At 55.9% G+C, this 21,570-nt stretch overlaps 11 protein-coding genes across 11 annotated transcripts; 6 read left to right on the forward strand and 5 right to left on the reverse strand.

Annotated features, from left to right (window-relative positions):
• Positions 1–556: 556 nt before the first annotated feature.
• Positions 557–3,337, forward strand: IWZ02DRAFT_498857 (fungal-specific transcription factor domain-containing protein; the record flags this gene model as incomplete). The annotated part of the gene is made up of 3 exons (XM_066770221.1): positions 557–705; positions 753–2,376; positions 2,424–3,337. The coding sequence occupies 3 exons, from the start codon at positions 557–559 to the stop codon at positions 3,060–3,062; spliced, it is 2,412 nt and encodes an 803-aa protein (XP_066622774.1). The 3' UTR covers positions 3,063–3,337.
• A 1,159-nt stretch (positions 3,338–4,496) lies between these two features.
• Positions 4,497–5,455, forward strand: IWZ02DRAFT_449862 (uncharacterized protein). Its single transcript, XM_066767430.1, has one exon. The coding sequence runs from the start codon at positions 4,637–4,639 to the stop codon at positions 5,216–5,218; it is 582 nt and encodes a 193-aa protein (XP_066622775.1). The 5' UTR covers positions 4,497–4,636; the 3' UTR covers positions 5,219–5,455.
• IWZ02DRAFT_246646 (uncharacterized protein) lies at positions 5,385–5,996 on the reverse strand. The gene has a single exon (XM_066763124.1). The coding sequence runs from the start codon at positions 5,872–5,874 to the stop codon at positions 5,551–5,553; it is 324 nt and encodes a 107-aa protein (XP_066622776.1). The 5' UTR covers positions 5,875–5,996; the 3' UTR covers positions 5,385–5,550.
• A 3,300-nt stretch (positions 5,997–9,296) lies between these two features.
• IWZ02DRAFT_246615 (uncharacterized protein) lies at positions 9,297–9,915 on the reverse strand. Its single transcript, XM_066763123.1, has one exon. The coding sequence runs from the start codon at positions 9,826–9,828 to the stop codon at positions 9,352–9,354; it is 477 nt and encodes a 158-aa protein (XP_066622777.1). The 5' UTR covers positions 9,829–9,915; the 3' UTR covers positions 9,297–9,351.
• Positions 9,916–10,003: 88 nt separating this feature from the next.
• On the reverse strand, positions 10,004–10,935 carry IWZ02DRAFT_490019 (C2H2 type zinc finger domain-containing protein; the record flags this gene model as incomplete). Its single annotated transcript, XM_066769626.1, has 2 exons — positions 10,004–10,075; positions 10,138–10,935. 2 exons carry the CDS (start codon positions 10,933–10,935, stop codon positions 10,004–10,006), a joined length of 870 nt encoding a protein of 289 aa, XP_066622778.1.
• Positions 10,936–13,456: 2,521 nt separating this feature from the next.
• Positions 13,457–14,340, forward strand: IWZ02DRAFT_246702 (uncharacterized protein). Its single transcript, XM_066763125.1, has one exon. It carries the CDS (start codon positions 13,605–13,607, stop codon positions 14,100–14,102), a length of 498 nt encoding a protein of 165 aa, XP_066622779.1. The 5' UTR covers positions 13,457–13,604; the 3' UTR covers positions 14,103–14,340.
• A 220-nt stretch (positions 14,341–14,560) lies between these two features.
• Positions 14,561–15,562, forward strand: IWZ02DRAFT_517931 (uncharacterized protein). Its single transcript, XM_066770704.1, has one exon. It carries the CDS (start codon positions 14,838–14,840, stop codon positions 15,441–15,443), a length of 606 nt encoding a protein of 201 aa, XP_066622780.1. The 5' UTR covers positions 14,561–14,837; the 3' UTR covers positions 15,444–15,562.
• Positions 15,563–15,614: 52 nt separating this feature from the next.
• IWZ02DRAFT_246875 (prenylcysteine lyase) lies at positions 15,615–17,755 on the reverse strand. The gene is made up of 3 exons (XM_066763128.1): positions 17,409–17,755; positions 16,742–17,357; positions 15,615–16,696 (listed from the first exon to the last, which is right to left on the reverse strand). Exons 1-3 carry the CDS (start codon positions 17,539–17,541, stop codon positions 15,736–15,738), a joined length of 1,710 nt encoding a protein of 569 aa, XP_066622781.1. The 5' UTR covers positions 17,542–17,755; the 3' UTR covers positions 15,615–15,735.
• Position 17,756: 1 nt separating this feature from the next.
• On the reverse strand, positions 17,757–19,468 carry IWZ02DRAFT_246856 (putative vacuolar sorting ATPase Vps4). The gene is made up of 3 exons (XM_066763127.1): positions 18,655–19,468; positions 18,160–18,610; positions 17,757–18,115 (listed from the first exon to the last, which is right to left on the reverse strand). The coding sequence occupies exons 1-3, from the start codon at positions 19,278–19,280 to the stop codon at positions 17,894–17,896; spliced, it is 1,299 nt and encodes a 432-aa protein (XP_066622782.1). The 5' UTR covers positions 19,281–19,468; the 3' UTR covers positions 17,757–17,893.
• Positions 19,469–19,693: 225 nt separating this feature from the next.
• Positions 19,694–20,263, forward strand: IWZ02DRAFT_490022 (Prefoldin; the record flags this gene model as incomplete). The annotated part of the gene is made up of 5 exons (XM_066769627.1): positions 19,694–19,754; positions 19,802–19,872; positions 19,923–20,047; positions 20,098–20,158; positions 20,207–20,263. 5 exons carry the CDS (start codon positions 19,694–19,696, stop codon positions 20,261–20,263), a joined length of 375 nt encoding a protein of 124 aa, XP_066622783.1.
• Positions 20,264–20,704: 441 nt separating this feature from the next.
• Positions 20,705–21,566, forward strand: IWZ02DRAFT_490023 (uncharacterized protein; the record flags this gene model as incomplete). The annotated part of the gene is made up of 2 exons (XM_066769628.1): positions 20,705–21,022; positions 21,069–21,566. The coding sequence occupies 2 exons, from the start codon at positions 20,705–20,707 to the stop codon at positions 21,564–21,566; spliced, it is 816 nt and encodes a 271-aa protein (XP_066622784.1).
• Positions 21,567–21,570: the final 4 nt, after the last annotated feature.

Raw genomic sequence — 21,570 nt, forward strand, 5'->3', positions numbered from 1 at the left:
GTGATGAAGGGAAGAGGTGGTACGTGCAAGAAGGATGGATTGATAGGTTCGCAGATGAAAGAGTCGTCTTTTGTACCAAAGTGTGGAACGACCGAGGGGTCTGCGTGCTGAGCTCATAGCAAGAGGGATTGTTGACAGTGAGAGGCGCAAGATTGTGAAATCTCACGTGAAAAGGGCATTATTCAGGTACCTTAGTCTTCGTGCCTCGGGTGGAGCGTTTCGCTGTTTGGTTTCGGCTGTCAGAGTGTTCAGTTCAGTTCAGTTCAGTTCACTTGGGGACGGACACAAGCTGGAGTCGGGAACGGAAGGGCGGACATGGCGGGCGGGTCGGAAAAGGAAGTGGAGAGCGAGCGGTGGAGAGCGAGCGATGGAGACGGACGCGAGAGGGGGAAGAAGCGGGGACCGCCCATGTCCCCCCCCCCGCAGTCAATGTGTTGGCTATGCACTCAGGGCCCCATCTCCACAACCACATCCACATCCGCAACCACAACACCAACGACATCACCACATATTTCCTCTCTCCACTCAACCTCGCTCGTCCTGGCCCTCGCTCGCCATGGCTGCCGTCGAGCCTCCGGCGCCCTCGTCGCCATCGCCCTCGCCCTCGCCCTCGCCCTCGCCCTCGCCCTCACCCTCTGCCAACCCCGTCCAACCGCCTCCCGAGAAGCGCAGGAAGATTACAAGAGCATGTGACAATTGCAAATCGTACCACCCCTCTTCGGCCTTGTCCATTCTCTCGCTGACGGCCTCAGAAAAAAGAAGCGCTGCACTGGCACCCAGCCCTGTCCCTCTTGCGAAAAGGCCGCAAAGCCATGCACCTATCTGGCCAGCTACACGCGCGGCCGCTTCAACACGCCGCCTTCGTCTCGCGGACTGGATGCCCTGGTTCTCGCTGCCGAGTCGCACAACCACCTCTCCGATCGCCGTCGGAGGGGCTCGTCGTCCACGTGTCCCGATCCAATGCCTGTCCCCGTTAGCCGAAGGAATGCTTCATTCAGTGCCGACTTCCCTCCGTCTGTCCTGCCCGCTCTCCCGCCTCTTCACCACCAAGGCCCGCGCTTGAGTCCTTTGCATCCTCTTGCCCCAGCAGATGACTCGAAACGCCCCAGCGTCCAGCTTCCCGCCAGGCCAACTTCCCGAAGATCTTCGCCGGAAACGGATCGTCGTCGTTTGGGGCCCAAATCGAGTGGAGCCTGGCTCCGCCGCGCCATGCGCAAGTTGAACCAGGCTCGGCCTCCCAGTGATGGTTCTCTCGGCCCTCGCTCAGGGACCTCATCCGAAGCCACCGTATTTACGTTTGGGGACAAGCCTCCTGTGACGACGTCGGGATTTGAGGCTCCTCTGCCACCCCCGGCGCTGCACGCCGAGTACCTGGTCGGTCGATATTTTGAGTTTGCCATGCCCACGTACAGATTCCTGCACCGGCCTAGCATCACATCTTGGTTGTGGGAGCTTTCCCATGACAAGATCGTCGTGGCTCCTGCAAAAAGGGCCGTTCTGTACATGATTTTCGCCTATGCCATGCTCTACGAGACTAGCCGGATCAAGGACCAAGAGGCCGACTCGAGGCGGAAAAGCGAGGCATACTTTCGCGAGGCTCAAGTCCTCTTGGCCCATGAGACAGGTCCTGCCACGCTGGAATCCGTGCAAGCCAGGTTCATTCAGTGCCATTACTTGTTGAGCACTGGTCGGTCAAATCAAGCTTGGTACACCTTTGGGACGACAGTGCAGCTTTCCATGGCCCTGGGCCTCCATCGTAAGCGCTACTCGGCTGAAAAGGCGTCTCTCGTCGTCCGAGAAACAAAAAGACGGCTATTCTGGGCCATATACACGCTAGATCGCTACCTCGCAATCGTCTCTGACCGCCCCACAATGCTTCAGGATGACGACATTTCTCAAGAATTTCCGCTAGCCATCAACGACGACGACTTGACAGATACCCACGCTGTCCAACCAAGTCGAGATGATTGTCTGGAGGACGGGCCCATCTCTCACTGTCAGCTTGCTCGAATGGTCGGCCGAATAGCCAAGGAGCAGCACTCCATGCACACAAAGACTGACAGCGAACGACGAGCCAATTCAATCCAACACCACAAGGCTCTGGACGAATGGCGCGCGCGACTGCCGCCATTGCTTTCTGGCTGCATAAAGCCGTCGAGTTTGATTTTGATTTTCCGTCGCCAGTGCACAGTGCTCAAACTCGCCCACGCCCATGCCGTAATGCTCGTGAATCGCCCCTTTCTCTTGTCTAGTAGGACGGATCCCGTCGTACAAGGCTTCGCCGACGACTGTCTTGGTGCTGCGCGGACGGTCCTCGAACTTGTACTCGCCTTTTTCGCCGAAGGGCAGCCCGTGTCGTCGTTTTGGTTCACTCAGGTGGGTTTGCAATGTTGACCATCGACACTGTCCACTAACAACGACAGCACATTGTCTTCAACGCCCTGGCCGTCATCTACGTGCATCTGCTGCACGCCCGCCATCGCCACCACCACACCCTCCACAAACAGTTGTCTCCTCCGCCGCCCCACGCACCAGACACGGCAACGTCGACATCGCTCCTGTCCCTCGCTGATGCCACAACCCAACACCTAGCCACCATCACCGAACCCCACGCGCCGAGCAGCCGCTATGCCCTGATCCTCGACGAATTGCGTCAAGACCTGACCAGCGCCTTGTCTTCTCCGTCCCTGGCTAACGAGCCCAACGGCCGCTTCTCGCACCCGCCACCCCCGCCGCCGGCAGACGTCAAACCTAGCAAGCCGACCGGCCTGCCTAACGGCGCGTCGACGCTTCTGCTCTCGCCGCCAGACGAGCCGCCTGTCGCCAGCGCTGCGTCGTCGTTGTCGTCGGCAAACGCGGGGACGCCAACTGGCCGCATCGGCGACGTGGAGCACGGCGATGGACGCGTGTCGCCGTACAAAAGTGCCGCGCCGAATGGCGTGCATGATCTGGAAGCGGCAGTGGAAGGTTGGGATGGGGATGTTGAGATTGGCTCGCCGCTTTTTTGGCTGCAGTTGGACGCGCTGCCGATGGGGTTTGCGGCGGGCGTGGGCGTGGGATGATGATGATGATGATGATGATGATGATGGAGGAGCGGGAGCATTCACTGTGGCAGTGGATGATTGATGGAGTTGATATATATCCAAGGCAGGAGCAGTATGATGGAGGAGCGTGAGCATTCACTGTGGCAGTGGATGATTGATGGAGTTGAGATACATCCAAGGCAGGAGGAGTAGTTATTTTCGGCGGTCAAGCTCTGAAAGCAACCAGTATGCATATGAATACAGCAACACCATGGGAGCAAAACAATCAATGAGCAATGAAACGTCGCACCGTCCGACCATTCAGCTGCCATGTTGAAGCATAGTGACTGTGTGTAATTCATCTGCAGCCGGCCGACCATGCTGAAAGTCATCCTACTAACTAGTCACTTTACGCTGACAGGTCAACAGTGCGCGTTAGGCAAGAAGAAAATAGATGAGTGAATGGTGAATGAAGCGGGGCGAGCACCCCTCACTCCACAATCAACGCCCTCTATGGGGCGAGCACCCCTCACTCCACAATCAACGCCCTCTATACCCAATGCCCACCTACCTACGTACCTACCTAGCTACCGCTCACCACTGCCTCTCAATTAAGGAAAGCAGCGCCCCGTTGATCCGCCCAACCTGACATGCGCTCAAAACAAGAGGGTAGGGCAAGTGTTGCAGCAAATAATTGCAGAGGCCGATGGCGAGAGCGATGGAAAAATTGACAAGTAGTTGGTGATTGCTTTGGGGGGGACGTTGCTCCACCACACTATACCAATTCTGAGATGGACCACCGCCTTGATACTGCTGTGGTGCTGCTTACGAAGGGAGGATTCAGAGGCGACAACATGGCAGCTGGCGCGCAAGAACAGTTGTCGCCTTTCTCCTCTTCTCCCCCCACTTCTCCCTTTCTGTTTCCTTCTTTGCTATTTCAATCCATTCGGCACCGTCGTGCACGATGTTACTGTACTGTTCTGCTTTGACCCGGCAAGACAAACGCATGCAAGTACGCACGCATGCATGCATGCGTCTGCATTCTCTCGCCTTGATTCATCTACGCTACGCCACTCCACTCTCTCACACTCAGCATAGCCTCCAGAAGCTAGACTGAGCTGCAGTGAAGCGCGGTGCGGCGAGACGACGAAAAAAAACCTGCCCACATCTACCTGCCCTGTCTACACACTGTGGCGCTTGCAAGTTTTCATACAAGGAAGTTTCCATCGCCTACACACGTTGCCTTGGCTTGTCAAGTGGACTTTGTGCATGTGGGGAGAAAGACAGACAGAAGGATGCAACGCAGAGCAAAGCTGCAGAATCAATCACGGCACCCCGTCGTCAAACTGACTGCAACATGGGAAGCAAGCAAGTAGCCTCCAGAGCACCACCGTACTTCTACTTTCATCTCCGCATTAACGCGAAGCAAGACACTGGCTAATTGACTGACGGACAGAGGACTCGCTGTGATGATGACAACGACCGCAAAAGCTGCACTGGGCTGTCGATATCGCGGCGTTGTCTGTGGGAATGGGCAGGCAGGCAGGCAGGCAGACAGGCAGACAGACGGACAGACGGGTAGAGATCATCTATTGAACGTACTGTAGTAGTACATGGCAGCTCAGTTCAGCTTGGCAGTCTGTCTGTCTGTCTGTCTGTTCACCCACCCACGCCATCCAAACACACCACGCTCACACCTCAGACGTCAGACGTCACGATCCCAAAATCAGAAATCAGAAACCAGAAATCAAAAATCAAAAACGTCAGAACGCACGCACGACTCGTGTTTGCCCACCAGCCCAACCAGCCGCCGACGCCGACGCAAGACGAGACGAGACGAGGGGGGTGGGTGGGGGTGCAAAGCGAGGAACAGAATGGTTGGTGTCGGGTGTTTTGTGCTGCAGTGCATTGCGCTGCGGTGGTGGTGGTGGAGTCACATGGTGTGGTTACTGGTCGTTGACAGGAAAGAGAGGAGGAGGAGGAGCGCATTCATGTTTCCTTCCTCCCCACCTCCTTCTCAGATAGCCGGAGCAGGAGCGCACCTAGGGGCTCATGGCTCATGGCCCATGGCTCCTGTCGGCATTGCAAATGACGTACGTATAGACGCATCATATGTATACCACAGCATGGATATATACAGGCACCGCAGTAAAGCCGACTTCGGTTCTCTCCTTCCACTATCCCCCTCCCAGTAAGTCAGTCCCGTCCCGACGAAAGAAGCACCGCAACCCAGCCAACCCGGCCAGCCAGTTGAGCGCGGCTCCCGGTCGGTGCTGCACTGTAGGTACGTGGCTACAGTAGGTGGTTAGGTGGCTCGGGAGAACTTCCCCTTTCGAGTGAGTCATGCACGGGGCTAGTAGGGAGACGGGGGTGAGGAGGGTGCGCCACTGATGCCGGATGGATGGATGGATGGATGGATGGATGGATGGATGCGTGGTGCACGTGTTGTACACACGCATGCCAACCAGCAGGCAGGCCAGCTAGCTACACCCCGACGACGACGGCGACGATAACGACCGAATGAACGTTAGAGGAAAGGGGAGGAAAAGAAAAGAAACGAGAAGCAAGCAAGCAAGCAAGCAGTGAATGAGAACGCAAGCCACGCCGCCGCCGCCGCCGACACTGACTGCAGCCCACCAGCCAGCCAGCCAGCCAGCCAGCCAGCCAGCCAATCAACCAGCCCTTCCGCCACCGAATACCATCCGATGGATTGACCGACTGCCCGACAGGACCTAGCAGCAGCAGCAGCAGCAGCAGCAGCAGCCAGCGACCCTCCCTGAACAATGACCGAATAAACGAACACCGAGCGGGCAAGTGGGCTGTAGGCAAAAATAGCCAAGAAGCACCTCATCGGAGGGAAAAAAGAAAGAAACCGTACGATAATGCCGACATCGTGACGTACATGCGTGTAATGTTCGACGTCGTTTGTCGCCAGGAACGAAGGGAGGAAGGACCCAGACAGGTGGGGAGCGAGCGAGCAAGCAGAGCCAAACTTAGAGCTCGGCCTACAGTACAGCGATGATTGGCCTTGATTACCTACCTACGTTAGCACCGACCACTTGGTTCATGCTGGGTCAGTTAGTTCAATTAGCGACATGAAAGATGACGACGAAGCTGCGATGATGATGATGATGATGATGATGATGATGATGATGAGAGGGGAAAGGCAGGGAAGCAAACACACCACCAAAAAAAAAAAAAAAAAAAAAAAAAAAGGTGCGGCAGAAAATAAACCCATCACACGATTTGACGACGACCGATTGAATTTGGCTAAATTGAAAAGAGGCGGACGGAGGAGGAGAAGGGCGAGCGGACTGACGTCGTTGTCGACGACGTACATACGGACTAACCGGAGAGAAGGTGGAGTAACCAGATAGAGAAGGAGAGCCGTTGAGCACGCGCGTCTATTCTGAGTGCCTACATAGTGCCAGTGCCTGTCCCTGAACATCCTGACATGACGGCGGTACCTGGTGCGCGATGGAGAGCTTGTTTGTTTAGTATCTTACTGTGGGTACATGTCCTGCACTGTAAGTAGGCAAAAAAACCAAAAGTGTTTACAGATCAGTACAGTACACCACAGCCGCGACAAATTTTTTTTTTTTTTTTTTTTTTTTTTTTGGAAGCCATCAGGTCAGGGCCATCCACCGTCGCATCATCGGCTGCACCCGGCAAGGAGGACGACTCCGGCGTGGGCACGCGCGCGAATCAACTACCAGATGGTACGAGAGCAGGACAGTAGCGCAAAGACCAGCAGCAATCTGTGAGCGAGCCTACCAACAATGGGTCCGTCATCATGGATGGCTTTGAAGGTCCGGGTGGGTGGCGTTGTCGATGCGTCTGTCGAGCAGCAGCGCAAAAACCACCTAGCCAGTGCCAGCCAGCGCTAAAAACGGGAGAATGGATCCGAGCACCGCATAGCCCCCGCGGCTCCTCTGGGCGTCCGTCTCGGGGCGCCTGTCAATCGCTGGTAGGTGGGTGGGTGGGTGGGTGGGTGCAGCAGCAGCAGCAGCAGCAGATTGGGGCTTACGTACCCGCTCGTACTCTCTGGGCGTCGTGGCATGTCGTCGTCTCAGCACAGACAACGACGACGACGACGACGACGACGACGACGACGACGACGACGGCTGCTACTCCGTCCTCGGTTGCCGGGAGGGACTAGTATCTCGCGCAATTGGGAAGTACGATGTACGCCAGGCCGGCCGCGAGGAGCAAGCACCTAACGCAAGTCATGGACGTGTTTCGTCCACGGGCCATGATCGCTGTCGCTCTGTCGATGATGGGTGGCCGCCGTCGACGCCGCGGTGGAGCAAGGCCACACACGCAAGCAGCTGGGCAAGTACGAGAGAATGTGCGAGCATGCGCAATGCCATTATTTCATCGGAGTCAGTGCGACGGGCATTTTTTTTATAAAAAAAAAAAAAAAAAAAAAAGACGCGGTTTGAAAACGGCGTCAGCGTCGGCGTTCAAAGGCAGAGAGTGGGGTTGAGTGAGTTCTGGATCTGCTTTGAAACGGCAGACGTGCGTAGTGTTGTTCTGATTCGTCCTAACTCTGCCATTGTTGCAGTTTTTGAGGGCTGGCTGGCTGGCTGGCTGACTGGCTAAGCTTCTGCAGAATTCGAGAACATTTCGACGCGGCAAGGGGTGCGAGGGAGTGTGAGCCACAGGAGCCGTTTTGGCAGGGCATGAATAAGCCGTCCCGATCTGGATTTGGCGGCATGCAAGTCTCGCATTGTCTTGGCCTGCAAGAGAGAGTAAGATGTCCATTGAGCTAGCCGTAAATCTGCGAACGAGCAGACGGGCGCATCATTGTGGCGGCGGCGGCGGCGGCGGCGACGGATCCGCACGACTGAACGCCTGTGGGCCGTCAGAGTGTCAGTCAGTCAGTGTCAGTGTCGGCCCTGACTGATGAGCATGACGCCTTGTTGGAGTTTGGCACAAGAGGTGGAGGATCAAATGAAGATGTCTTGGACCATGTTCTACACATGGTAGAGAAGACCCCAGGCGACACATGGCGATCCTCTTTTCCACCACTGTTCTCCCACCGAGCCGCCACCCCTTGTTAACCCCTGAGATGGGTGGAGGTGATTTAGACGTGCATGAAGGGGGGTGACAAGGGGAGCACGAGACTCGGAGTCCAGGCCTTTTGAGGTGTCAGCGCATCGTGGAACAGAACGAAAGAAGAAAAAGAAGAAAAAATATAAAAAAAAAGGATGAAGCCATCAACCGTTGCAGCGTTGACGCAGTAGCAGCGGGAGCAGCCGGACCATCCAGGCGGCCGCTCGAAACCGTTTTCTCGCAATAGTGTCCTGTCCCAGGCTGGAGGGTCGAGTTTTTTGGCGGACCCGACAGAGTCAAAAAGCTTAATTGTCGATAGGGGATCCATGAGACCAGGGGCGAAACGCGCGCAATCATTAATCACGGGACGGGGTCAAGGATGGGGCGATGAAACAATTGTTAATCTGAAGCAGCAGGACAAGCAACTGGGCCAATTGCATTTGTTTTTATCGTGGATCGGAGATTGCAGGCCGCAAAACGAAACCGGTTTGCCAGCCAGACACCACTACATCGACGACAGGCGCGAGGTTGATGGTCGAAAAGGTGGAGAGAGAACGAGATGTGGAAAAGAGTTGAGCCGACACCGACGGACAGACAGGCAGACACACAGCCATCGGCAGTTCCTTGGGCGTTGACGTCCCGAAAGAAAGCAAGCCACCCGCTGGATGAATGGATGGATGTACAGTGCCACCAGTAAATCGTCGTCGGTCTCCGTCTTTTGACTCTCACCGCTGCTCTCTGCCGTCGGCGCATCTCACATCACGCGCGGTGCTGTGCCGTCATTCTCTCACTCAATAATGCCCGACGCATCCCGAACAGTGCCCGGTCGCCGTCAACCATCATTCTCTCTACTTGCCTACTCTATCACAAGTCTAGCCCTTTTGCAGGCCTCTGGTCTGCTCTGGGGTTGCACGCAGCCCTGCAATCTTAGGCCTCCCACTAGTCCGTGTTCCATCCACGCCCCTCTCTCTCTTCCAATCCCGCTGCTCGAGCTCGAGCTCGAGCTCCCTTCACCCGTCATGGACCACGCGCAGAAACGCCGATCGACAGCACAATCCCACTGCCAGGGTCACATCGCCGTCCCTGGTTCTTGCGTCGTTCGGTCGTTGTTCTTTTCGCTGTCTGTCGGCGTTGTGGTTTTGTCTGAACATCCTCTTCCATGATCCCCGTCCATCAGGAAACAAGCCACAGGTCCGCGGCTGTCAAGACCCTGCAGCACTCTGGAGCACCAACCCGCCAAGAAACAAAGCGGAGAAGCCATCTTTTTCCTTCGTTATGCGCAAGAGAAGAGACGGCGTCGTCTGACCCATTCAAAGTGCAACCGTAGACCTCTGGTGTGCAACTCGTGCTTTCCATGTACAAAACGATCCATGCATGCGTATTGACTCGAGAGACCCGCGGCCTTTCCCCCGATGCTAGTAGGTATGCTGCCTGGGGCATCATAAATGATGATGATTTCCCGCCCACCAGAAACGCCAATGACGCCTCCTACGCCCGCTTTGACAATGCCAATGCTTTTCTGCCAAATTAAGACTTGTGTTCCTCCATGAAAATCCAGAGACCAATCCCCGTCCCACCAACCCAGATAAACCCCCCATCTATGAGAAACATCTATGCGCCAAAAAAAAAAAAAAAAAAATTTGCGAGCCGCCGTGCGACTCATGCAGAGTGACAAAACAAAAAAAATAAAAAATACAATGCTTCGGGATTTGATCAAGAAACACAAAAAGTTCTGTGCAAATATCCACATGGACGGAGTGTCGTCTAGACCGCGCTGGGCGTGACGTAGCCGTGGCGATCAACAGGGTTTAGCTTGGTCGCATCCGCATTTATCCGACTCTGGGTTTGAATCAAGACACGGCATGCTGGGCCGGCGGCGGCAGGAAGGAGAGAAGAGTTTGAAAACGCGCGGGCCGTTGAACGCTTTACGATGTCGAGCCGCGCTTGGCCGGTTGGGGCCTGGCGCCCTTGAGATGTATCCGCTTGACGTGATCTCTCTGTCATGTGCACCGTCAGTCACACTTTCCACGAGATTGAGATGTGCCGCTCAGCGACTCACCATATTGTCGACTCTGCTGAAAATTCTTTCGCAGCCCTCCCACTCGCAAATGACGCCCGGGTTGTGCTTGGCCTCGTGCCGCGCCAGATCCTTTTTGCTGGAGAAGCCGCCGCCCGTCGCCTGCGGGCAGCCTTCTTGGCGGCAGAAGAAGGACTTGGTGTGCCGCTTGTGATGCTTGCGCAGGTCGCAGCCGCGCGTGAAGACGGCCTTGCTGGTGCAGCCGGGATACGCGCAGGTCCAGGTTCCGTTCTTGTTCAGGTACCCGTAGGCCCGCAGGTCGGGAGAGTTGGAGCTGGGCGACATGGAACGCGAGTACTCAACACCCACGACGCTTCCGTCGACCGACGGCTGGGGCGAAAATGCTCCGGTGGACACGGTCGACGGTGACCTTTCGGTGCGGTGGTGGAGCGAGTAGCTCGAGGGAAGAGTCGTCTCAGGGGCAAATTGTTGCGGGTGGGTGTAGGCAATGGTCGACGAGGGGTACGGCGCCATGGAGGGCAGGCCCATGGTGGCTTGAGGAAGTGGATGTTGCTGGGGAACCGAATGCTGGTGGCCGGTCCAGTAGTTCTGGTGCGAGTAGGATTGGTGCGGCATGGCCGAGGGTTGCGGGAGGTAGCCAGCAGTCATGGAGACGCTGGTGGTGCGCGGGTCGTAGCCAGAGCGTTGGTGAGGAGGCATGTGGCAGGGAGGCGCGTAGATGGTCGACGAGGGCGTCGAGGACGAGGACGAGGCAGGGAAAATGTCCATCATGGCGAGGTCCGCCTCGTTGTAATAGTAGTGGGACATTCTCAAGGGCATGGATGGGGAAAAAAAAAAAAAAAAAAAGGATTGGATGATCTGGCGATCCGGAGGGCGGAGCTGGAGGTGCGGAGGCCCGGGGAGAGACTGGAAGTGGGAAGAGCAGCAATTTGGCCAACCAGAAAAACCAGGAGAAAGCGAAGGGGGCGGATATTTGAACACCTAGGAGCGACGACGGCGAAGGGGACGGACGTCTGTCATATAAGGCTGATTATTCTTTTCACAGCTCGACGTGGCGGAGCGTCGTTGTTCCCGGCGAGGGTCGGTGATTGGCCGCGTTGGATTTTGCGAATATAGAAGCTGAAACGCCCTGGAAGTCACGCACATCACAAATTGCAAGGCTTCTGAATCAAGCTACATGTACCCGGTTATCTTATGGGGCTCAGCCGTGACCGCTCACCTCACTACCTCATCTCTAAATGGTCTGACCGTGAAATGCCCGCGCCCATCCTTCCCCAAGTGGAAAGGGGACAGGAACTGAAGACCTTGCTTCTCTGAGTCCTGAGTCCACCTCAGTCTTGACTTGACCCCCCCCCCCCCGGATCATTGCCTGGGGTCACCACGCCATCCGACGGCTATGGCGTAAGCTTGTGCGGGACAGGGCGTTTCAACCAAAAGATTCGAGAGCGGCAGGTTGATTCGATCCAGCGGCGGCGATTTCTTTTTGATGCGCGACTCCTCCTCTTTGGCCGTCGTGCATGGCCTTCGTCCTCGTTCGCGTCTCGTCGTCGTCGGCTGGGCGGTGGCTGGCTTCGTTCTCTTCTCAACGGCGACTGGGAACACGTCCCGCAGAACGTCCGACGTGTCGTCGTGGAGAAGCTGGGTGGTGCCTGTCAAAGAGGTGGAGAGTCGAGTCGAGTCGAGTCGAGTCGAGTCGAGTCGAGCTGTCGAGCTTCGGCCTCTGATCCGCACCGAGCACGTGCACTCGACTCCACCCGACCCCGACGACCTCGACGCTCCTCCACCAACAATCATGTCACCACCAGCTTTTACCCACGGCGGTGAGCCCGCCGCCCACCGCTCGAGCCCCAATTTTTGTCCGACACATGTCATCGCCCTCAAGATCCCCTGACTACCTTAAGCCTTGCCCGCTGCGGCTCCTATCATCTCCATCCACCTCGTCGTCCACCACCACCACCACCACTACCACTTCTTCTTAGAACGGTACGGCAGCCCATCTCTCCCTCGCTGCTGTACGCCTTGGACCCTTGGAGCAGAGCCGCGGTGACGGTCGTCGACACAGCCGCTGTTTGACCCGCTCCTCTCATCCCATATCCCACGCACGCCTCCTCAACAGCACGTCTCCTGCCATCCCAATTGCCGCCGCCAAACCACCGAGAACCGCCGCAACCGATCTGCCCAGCCAGTCCGCTCTCTGCTTGCTTGCTTGCTCTCCTCGACTTCTAAGCATGGCATCATGTGCCGGCCTCGTATCACGGCTACAAGTCCTCGTCTCTGCTTGGCCTACGTCGTTGTCCTCGAGAGGAAGACCAGAGACCAGCTGAGTCCCTTTTCCCCCTTCATCTCACACCGTCTCTTGTTTTTCTTCATCGGTGTCCGTGTCGTCGTCGTCGTCGTACAAAGAGTGGCGTGGCGTAATTTGTACCACCCTCCCCCGAACTTCCAGCGTGCGCGGCTCAGCTCGGCGCCACCAATTGCCCATGTTGATTCGCCTCTTTGCGTTCGGCTTCTCAGCTGCCGCCCGCCTCCAAATGGCTCAAAGGCCCTGCTGCTTATTTCGCCGCCTCGCACTTGCTCGTCTACCTGTCGATATTATTTTGCCTTGGCATCATGCTCCGGCATCGCCGAGTCGTCGTGATGTGTGGTCCACGGGCCCTCCTCTTCTTCATCATGCCCTTGATGGGGTGGCGGGTCCTTGCAACTCTTCACTGCGCACAATTCAATGGTTCACCAAACGCCGCCGCCGCCGCACTGCTGCACGTCATCACGACGACGCTTCTTTGCAACATTGTAGCTGCTGAAAATAGTCACTTGCCTAGGTACGAGCGAGCGTGGGGCGGGCAGGCGGGCGATCGGAGGATAGGCTTGCTGCAGCATGGATGGTGACGCGAGATCCGGTCGCACAAAGACCCAGAAACTCCACTGTTGAGATCAAAAAAAGGTGTGGATACGAGTGGAATGAGACCGGTTGGTCTTGCTTTTACACGCGCACTGCTGCCATCAATAATGGCTCTGTCAATTCGACGACGAGGCGCCTTTTGCCAGCAGAAGCAGCTGTCGATGACCTTGGAGATTTGGAATCTTCCTCGGTATCCAGCGCGCCACGCTTTTCCATCAGTGATTCAGTTCAGTCTAGCCCAGACAAAGCAAGAAGCAGGTGGATCGCAGCAGTTCTCCACATCTCGTGTTGATTTGCAGCAACGAGAAAGCTCCACGACGTCCTCCCTTCCGCAGAGAGCCTCATCAGCCTCACCAGTCACTTGGCACTGATCATACAGGAACCAACGTCACGCCGCCATCAGCCACTGCTGTCCGCATCCTCTCATAGCGACACTGCGACTATCGATTTTTCCCACCCACCCCCCACGTGGAGGCTCCCCAATCTATTGAGCCTCGGTATGCCGTGCACCTGATTGGTTTCGCGGCACTCACCTACTCACCCACTCACTCACTCACTCACTCACTCACCCACTCACTCAGCTTCTCTCATGGACAAGGGTAGGTCTTTCTTCACACGTCGCGCCCTATCCGCCCCGCCCCACTCCACATACACACATACATTGCTCTTGCTGCTGGCTGCTGCTGCTGCTCCTCCTCATCATCATCATCATCATCGCAGTCCCCTGTCTGCCTGCGCTCCAAGGAAGCAGCAAGTTTCAGTGAGAAGAGTTGCGGCTGGCACTGCGGCTGGCGATGAGGCGTTGTTCGTTCGTCCGTTGCGTTGCGTTGAGCCCATCATATCCATCCAGTGGGTGGTGCTTGTTGGGCGCTGGGCGATGGCGCTGCCCGGGCGCTCTGGCTGGACTGGCTGGGCTGTTGTCAGCAGTCGTGCATCTATCGGTGAAATGGTGGATGGTGTTGGGGAGGATACTGCCGAGTGCAAAAAAGCAGCATGTGGCGGCGATATAAGATGGCGTTGTTGCTTGGAGGTGAGTGAGGCTTTTGGTCTATCATCATCGTCGTCGTCGTTTTCTTCTACTGTCTGAGTCTACAAAAAATTTCTTTCTCTTTTACCTCTCTTCTTCCTCTTCAAGCTGCAAAAGGAGAACAAGTCCTTTCTCTTCGTCTTGTCGTCGAGCGCATTTCCTCAAGGCCCCTTGAATCAAAAACGACAAATCTATCCCGGACAATTCTTCGCGGACTTGATCTGCGGCTATCTTTCTCTGGCTCCTGTTTATCCACACCTATATCAGAAAGTGTCAATAAAACCACAATCTACACACCTGCTTCGTCCCACCAACCTACATATCTCGACACACCATTGTCAATCGACGCCACTCCATCAGAATCCAAAATCTCTTTGTCAACACCAACAACACCTCAAAGTCTCTCTCGCAGGTATCAGCCTGCCTACCAGCCTACCTTTCCACCCACCCTCTCAACCACATCAACCATTCCAACCACCTCAGCAAACCCCCTTCCCACCCCCTCCCCCTTAACAACCATGTGCCACGAATGGACCCGCGTCTGGCAATGCAACCACGGCGCCACCCCCCAAGAAGCCCCCACCCTGTCCCTCTGCACCCTCGGCAAACTCAACCTCGCCGACCTCGCCGCCTGCGACCCGAACTGCAACCCCGCCGCGCGCGACACGCAGATGCGCGCCGCGTGCGCATACATCGAGGATGTGAGGATCTTGCAGGAGGGATGGTGCAGACGGTGTCAGGAGGAGAGGAGGCGCGATCCCAAGGCTTTTGAGGCGAGGGAACTTTGTTGGAAGGATGAGAGGCCGGGCAGTTTTTTGTAGGGATGGTGAGGTGTTGAAGGGGCGGGTTTTCGGGTTTTGTTCTTGCCATGGTTGGTTTTGGAGTTGGTTTTTTTTTTTTCTTTTTTTTTCTTTTTTTTTTTTTAAAAAAAAAGAGCATTTGCGTGGTTGGGGTTGGGCATGGCATGGCATGGCATGGCATGGCATCTGTTTACAACGATTGCCCGATTTAATGACGGCAGCCAGGAGTAACGAAAAGTGGACGGATGGACGGGACGGAAGGACGGCATCGCATGGCATGATGGCACAGCATGATGTAGTACGGCAAACGGTTCGGCAGCATTTGCGACCAAGAAACGACAAACACAAACACACACACACACACACACACACACCCAGAAATTGCTCGGATAGCTACCTAGCTTCTAACGTAAAGCGTAATGACAATCATGAGTTTCGACACCAAGGAGCAGCACATCATGCGGTGGAGAGAAATGAGATGTCCTGGTGCTGCCGCTGTGTAATGGGGATTTTTACTGTATGGCTACAGGCGAGAGGTTGGGAGAATTCGTCAGCTAATACATGTATGGTTGCGCCCACCTACATGGGGAGCAGTCGTTAGGTCACCAAGCAGCTAGTTTCGTGGCGTGTCAACTCGTTCGATACCTCCCGTGTCTGGGTAATCAGCATGCGCGTGCAGTGCCTGATCAGCACGTTCAGCTTACCAGCACGTCGGGAAGAAATAGTATGGGGCGTCTATGCTGTTTGGCAGGAAGACCGTAAAGACTTTGATCCTGGAGCCAACTGAAGAGTCAGAAGTGGTCAAGAGTGGGTTGGAAACTCAAGTGCCTTCATACTCGAAATCAAGCCTATTTTTGAGGGGAGAGAGGTGCTGAAATCCATCTCATCCAGTCCTACAACTCCTTTCCACCCTCACCCTCCGTGCCCGCCTCCGCTGCCGCATCTCCATCCACATTCACAACTCTCGCCCCCTTTCCCTCGACCCACCCGTCCACAATGAGTTTAGCGACATTCCGCCCCATGAGCGCGCTCGTCTCCATGGTCGAGATGAAGCCTTCAATGCCGCCCGTATACCACAGTCCACCACCAGCGCCACCTCGATCGCAGCCATCAAGACACACATCATCAAACGAGACGCGGGGCGACTCATAGGGATACGACTGCCAAACCTTGCGGTAGATCCACGAGACATCGCGCTCACTGATGCCCTCATCAACAGGCGGCGGCGGCAAGTCAAACAGCCGCGACAACCACGCGTCGTCGGCCGGCTTCGGGCTGAAGATCTTGTACAGATACTCTCTGCGGCCCGTGTGCGGATTCGTGGCGCGCCGCAGCGTGCTGATGCTGAAGAAGCCGGCCGGTCCGGCGAATTGACGGTCCTTGGGCCCGTCGGGGCGCACGTCCGGTGGCAGCGTCGTCAGAACGACGGAGGGGACGGGCCCGTCGGCGGGCGTGAGCGCGAAGTAGGACGGCGAGAGGCGGTGCGGCGACGACAGCAGCGTCACGTGCAGCGTTACGAAGGGTAGGTCGGCCGGCTCCTGCTCCGGCTTCGGCGTGAGTGTGATGTTGGATTGGTGGTACGGGGCGGCGAGGATGACGGTGTCGAAGTGCTCCGGCGCCAGCGTTTGGTCGGATGTCGTTTTGGGGATGAGGGTGTAGGTCGAGTCGGACTGTTTTGTCAGGGCGGAGACGGACGTGTTGAGCCGTGTTGAGAGATTCGGGGTAGAGGATAGGAAAGATGAGAAGATGCGCCAGTTGCCGCCCGGCACAGATTTGGCGCCGTCGGTGGCCATGCAGACCATGGTGATGAGGCCATTGATGAGCGGGAGGTTCTGGGCGTAGTTGACGCGGGTGCTGGGCTTGTCAGTTGAATTCTCAAAATATCAGAATTAGACATACCTCGCCTGCACCACCTCCTCCGCGAACAAACCTCCAGCGCCATTCTCCTTCAAGAAAGCCTCTCCAGTCATGGCCACGGGCCTGACCAGTCCCAGCTCCATCGCCTTGTCCGTCAAGCTCCTCCACGGAAAATGCGGCTCCTCGTACATTTTCAAAAACTGGCCCACCGTCTGGCTCATCAGCCGCTTGGTCCTGATCGGCGCCAACCCGTACTTCCACAGCATTTTGAGCGTATCCCACCATCCCAGCTCGTCGTCCCCGCGGAACACAAATTCGCGTCCATTCCAGATGCCCACATAGTCCCCATCGTCGTCGTCATCGTCCTGTTCCTCCTCTTTGTCGTCCGTGGCAGCGTTTGTTTTCGTCAGCCCCAAGTCCGGCGTCGCGACCGTCAGGTTGAAGCGTTGCACCGCCTCCATCAGGATGTGGTTGACCTTGACAAATATGCTGGCGCCCAGCTCGACGGGTTGCAACGGGTCGTCCCACGCGTGGACCGTCGTCGAGCGCCCGCCCACGTACGCCGAGCGCTCAAACACGGTGATGTTGGTCGTGATGCCCGCCATCGAGGCATATTGGGACAGATGGTAGGCAGCGGATGAGCCCGCGGCGCCGGCTCCTGGTATTGAGCGTTAGTTGATAGTTGTTGATGGGAGAGAGATGCTTCTACCTATGATGGCAATGGTTTTTACCGGTCCATCGAGTATGGAAAGGTGTTCTTGATGATCAGTAGGCGTTTGCGAGCTTGAGGAAGAAAGTGGCAGCGTCAAGGTCAAGGCCGCCAAAAGAGAGTTCCGCAGCATGTTGGAGCTGTGGGGTGACGGAGCTGAGCTAGGGAGCTGCACTGTTAACAGCTAGTAGCCGTGGGAGCTTACAAAGCTACGAAAAAATAGTCCGGAAACTCTATTGAATAAATCAACTAGTTTCGACATATGCCAAAGAGAACAATGTCAAGACAACGAGATGCAAACGGGTTGTTGTTGTCTGCAGCCACGAGTCATGTCCTTGGGAGCTGGTGCACGGACAGGGCATGGAGCACGTCAGATGAAGATGCAGTCCATCAGTCTCTTGAAAATAATAACATTGACTCGTCTCAACACACGCCTGTATCCGCCCACCCGCTATGTATAGCTCAAGGAAATCGTCTTGGTATTTTCATGCGCCCTCGCTACCAAACTCCAGTGTCCAGTCTGCATTCTTCTTGAGGTCATCCTGGCTGACGGTTGGTCTCGAGCTCTTGATGGCCTTGATAAAGTCTTTGAGCATCAGCGGAGGCTCCAAGAGTTGGTCCGATTCGACGTCTGTCCACGTCATTTCCATGGCCGCACTGTCGCCCGGCGAACAAGGCGTGAGTTTTTCTTGTCCATCCACGAGGACCTGCACCAAGTCAGTCACGAGCTTTTTGTAAGTCTCCTTCTCACCTTTTTGTAGTGTGTTGCAGTCTGAATCTTCCTCACAGGCTGCATCAGAGCGTCCTGCACAGCGATACTTATGTCGCTGCCAGAGTAGCCTTCGCTCAACCTTCCCAGCTCCTTGAAATCCTCGGGCTTGAGCGAGCATGGCGTTGAGCCGACGGCCAGCTCAAACATCTTCATCCTGGCCGGCAGATCCGGCAAGCTAATATGCACGCGTCTTTGGAAACGTCGCCGAATGGCCGCGTCCAGTTGCCAAGGAATGTTTGTGGCACCGAGAATGAGCACGCCCTTGGAGTCCTTGCCAACACCGTCCATCTGAACCAGCAGTTCCGTCTTGATACGCCGTGAAGCCTCCGACTCGCCCTCGCCGCGAGGACCGCACAGGGCGTCGATTTCATCAATGAAGATGATTGACGGCTTGTTCTCTCGTGCCATGTTGAAGAGTTGCTTGACGAGCCTGTCCAGATCAGCGGCAATCCTCCAGGGAATTTGCAGACCAACCTTTCACTCTCTCCCATCCATTTCGAAACCAAGTCGGAGCTGCTGACGCTAAAGAATGTGCTATTCGCCTCGGTGGCCACCGCCTTGGCGAGATAACTCTTACCGGTACCTGGAGGTCCGTAGAGCAGGATGCCCTTCCACGGCTGTCTCTTGCCCGTAAAGAGATGTGGAAACTTGATGGGTAATATCACGGCCTCCTTGAGCGCCTCCTTTGCTTGCTCCAAGCCTGCCACGTCCTCCCACTTGATGTTTGGCTTCTCGCTCAAGATTGCACCCGCCAACGCGCCCCTCAACTTCTTGCTGTCGGCATCCTCCTCATCATCCCCGCTCTTGCCACTGCCTCCGGCGACCTTGCCATTTGACCCTACTGCGCTCGGCTTCCGCTTGTTATCCGTGTCGTTTTGCGCCAGGTGGTTCTTGAGCGCCTCGGCGCGCTCCATGTACTCGCCGACCTTGTTGCGAATCATTTCCTTGGTCTTTGCATTCTTCTCCCACTTGAGCGCCAGCATGAACAGCTCGAGGGCCCGGTAGTAGAGCTCGTACGCCTCCTTGTAGTTGCCATTTGTGTCCGTCTCGATTGCCTTTTTGACGGTATCGATTCCCCGGCCCAAAAAGTCGGAACTCATGGTGGAGGGGGTTTGGAAACGTGCAGGAGCTGCAGGTTGCGCGTGAGGGCTGACGATGGAGCGACGGCGGTGTTTGTCAAGTCAAAGCTCGTGGTGCTCGTGGATCTCGTTGTCGAGGGCAACAGGCGGGCGCTATCGGTCGCGGACGACGTATGGCGATTGGCTGGCGGCGGTGAACAGCACCTCGGAAGTCTTGGGAAAAAGACAAAGCCACTAGAGACAAAAAGTCTGCCAATCAACAAGGTAGAATGCGACGGTGAGGGCGGCGACAAGGTGTTGCGGTCCGTGGGGGACGAGGCTCGAGGTGCGCCAAGCGGTCCGGCCAATGGCGCCCATCCCGCCAATTCACCCGCCAAACTTGCACTCACGACAGAACTCACTCCTCCACCATTCCAGAATCACCCATCGCGGCCATGGCGGAGCAGCAGAAACAGCTCCAAGATCTCACTGACGAGTTTACCACGCTCCAGACTGGTACGTCCATCAGCGCCCTCAGAAGACGGCCTCCTAACGCTAGCCAGAGCTCCAAACTATTGTCGACGGTCGCCAGAAGCTCGAATCGCAGCAACAAGAAAACCAGGGCGTGCAGGCCGTGAGTCGACACTAGCAGGGAATCGACCGGCATCTCATACTTTTATCTAGGAACTCGACAAGATTCCCAGCGACGCCAATGTTTACAAACTCGTCGGACTAGTGCTGTTGAAGCAGGACAAGGGAGAGGCAGAAATGGCCGTCAAGGGCCGCTTGGAGTTTATTGAAAAGGAAATGTGTGTATACGGGAACACATCTCTTCAGACTGGGGACTAAGACATCACAGCAAGCGCATCGAAAAGCAGATTGGCGAGGTTCAGGAGAAGAGCGAAAGGAAGAAGATGGATGTACGTCTTCCTGTTCCCAAGCCCGAGGCAGCATCTGACAAACTGCAGATAATCACGCTTCAGACACAAATGCAACAGCTGGCTCAGCCGCAGGCAGCTTCGTGAGTCGAAATTGGCCATTCATCTCTCACAGTGCTGCAATCACCAAGACCGCCCAGAGCCAGCGTCATCACATTGTAGCAAATGCTGATGGACGATCCGAAACCGAGCATTATAACTGTGCGACCATGGTCCACCGAGGCAGGCGTGAAGGGGCAGGCATCTGCTTGTCTCATAACCGCAGCCAAGCTCATCAGCTCTCGTGTCTTTGCGCGAAACCCTTGGCATGATCCCTGGACCACTCCCGTAACTTGTCCAGTTCGGGTACTTCCTTCCATTCGTCTGCTAGATTTCATCATCCCGAGGTTTCACTATTAATATACGCAAAACTCGGTCTATAGGCGTGGTTTGTCAGGATGAGCGCAATGAAGGGCGATACCCAGTATATATTTTCTTCTCTAATATCTCTCTCATTCCTCTTTCATCGGATCTGTCTTTACCGTCATCATGGCCGAAGAGAAGGAGCCCGTCAAGCGTGTTGTGCCAATGAAGGTGCTGGTACTGGGTGTTTCCCGGACTGGCACCTCTTCGACCCGGGAGGCGCTCAAGATCCTCGGGTTTAGGGATGTGTACGACTACGACTACATGACATGGCACTGGGGCCAAGCCGAGTTGTGGTGCAAAGCAATCCGAGCCAAATGGGAAGGAGGACCTCCAATGACTGAAGACGATTGGAACACGCTCTTGGGACGCTGTCGGGCGGTCGTGGACAACCCGGGCAATCTGTTTGGCAAGGAGTTGGCCGAGGTCTATCCCAACGCAAAAGTAACTATGTTGATTTCTCTCGAGGCCTCGTGCTGACCACTGACAGATTGTCCTCAACGTCCGCGACAATGCAGATGTGTGGTGGAAATCGTTCAGCGCAACCATCTACCGGAACGTCTCGCATCATTATAAGAACCCGTCGCTCCTCACTCGCTACATCCACCACGTCAATCCTCATCCCGAATGGCACAAGTGGGACGATTTGAACAGACTCATGGTCAAGTACGGCGCTACGCAGGGCAAACATTACTACGACGAGCACAACGAACGCGTCAAGAGAGAAGTGCCCAACGACAGACTGCTCGTGTGGAACGTCAAGCAGGGATGGGGACCATTGTGTAAGCATTTGGAGCGCGATGTCCCGGATCAAGAGTTCCCACACGTCTATGAGACCAAGGACTACCAGGACAAGGCGCAGTACGTGTGGCGGTTGCTCTACTGGATGGCGTTTTGGCACACGTTTTGGACCGGCGTCTTCTTTTGCGGCGTGGGAGTGATTCTTTACTTGGTGGCTGCACTCTTCAGACGGATGATTGGCGTCTAACACA

The sequence above is a fragment of the Phyllosticta citriasiana genome (genome assembly GCF_038021145.1).
Source record: "Phyllosticta citriasiana strain CBS 120426 chromosome Unknown IWZ02scaffold_6, whole genome shotgun sequence".
Taxonomy (NCBI): Eukaryota; Fungi; Ascomycota; class Dothideomycetes; order Botryosphaeriales; family Phyllostictaceae; genus Phyllosticta; species Phyllosticta citriasiana.

Bases quoted from the DNA above. Each gene is read 5' to 3' on its own strand.
- IWZ02DRAFT_246702 (XM_066763125.1), top strand. From the start codon at position 13,605: ATGGACAAGGGTAGGTCTTTCTTCACACGTCGCGCCCTATCCGCCCCG.
- IWZ02DRAFT_246615 (XM_066763123.1), bottom strand. From the start codon at position 9,828: ATGTGGATATTTGCACAGAACTTTTTGTGTTTCTTGATCAAATCCCGA.
- IWZ02DRAFT_246856 (XM_066763127.1), bottom strand. From the start codon at position 19,280: ATGAGTTCCGACTTTTTGGGCCGGGGAATCGATACCGTCAAAAAGGCA. The intron at 18,611-18,654 runs GTTGGTCTGCAA...TGATCTGGACAG, and splicing joins TGGATGGGAGAGAGTGAAAG to GCTCGTCAAGCAACTCTTCA. The intron at 18,116-18,159 runs GTGAGAAGGAGA...GACTTGGTGCAG, and splicing joins CTGCAACACACTACAAAAAG to GTCCTCGTGGATGGACAAGA.
- IWZ02DRAFT_517931 (XM_066770704.1), top strand. From the start codon at position 14,838: ATGAGAGGCCGGGCAGTTTTTTGTAGGGATGGTGAGGTGTTGAAGGGG.
- IWZ02DRAFT_246875 (XM_066763128.1), bottom strand. From the start codon at position 17,541: ATGCTGCGGAACTCTCTTTTGGCGGCCTTGACCTTGACGCTGCCACTT. The intron at 17,358-17,408 runs GTAGAAGCATCT...GCTCAATACCAG, and splicing joins AAAAACCATTGCCATCATAG to GAGCCGGCGCCGCGGGCTCA. The intron at 16,697-16,741 runs GTATGTCTAATT...TGACAAGCCCAG, and splicing joins GAGGAGGTGGTGCAGGCGAG to CACCCGCGTCAACTACGCCC.
- IWZ02DRAFT_449862 (XM_066767430.1), top strand. From the start codon at position 4,637: ATGGCAGCTCAGTTCAGCTTGGCAGTCTGTCTGTCTGTCTGTCTGTTC.
- IWZ02DRAFT_246646 (XM_066763124.1), bottom strand. From the start codon at position 5,874: ATGAGGTGCTTCTTGGCTATTTTTGCCTACAGCCCACTTGCCCGCTCG.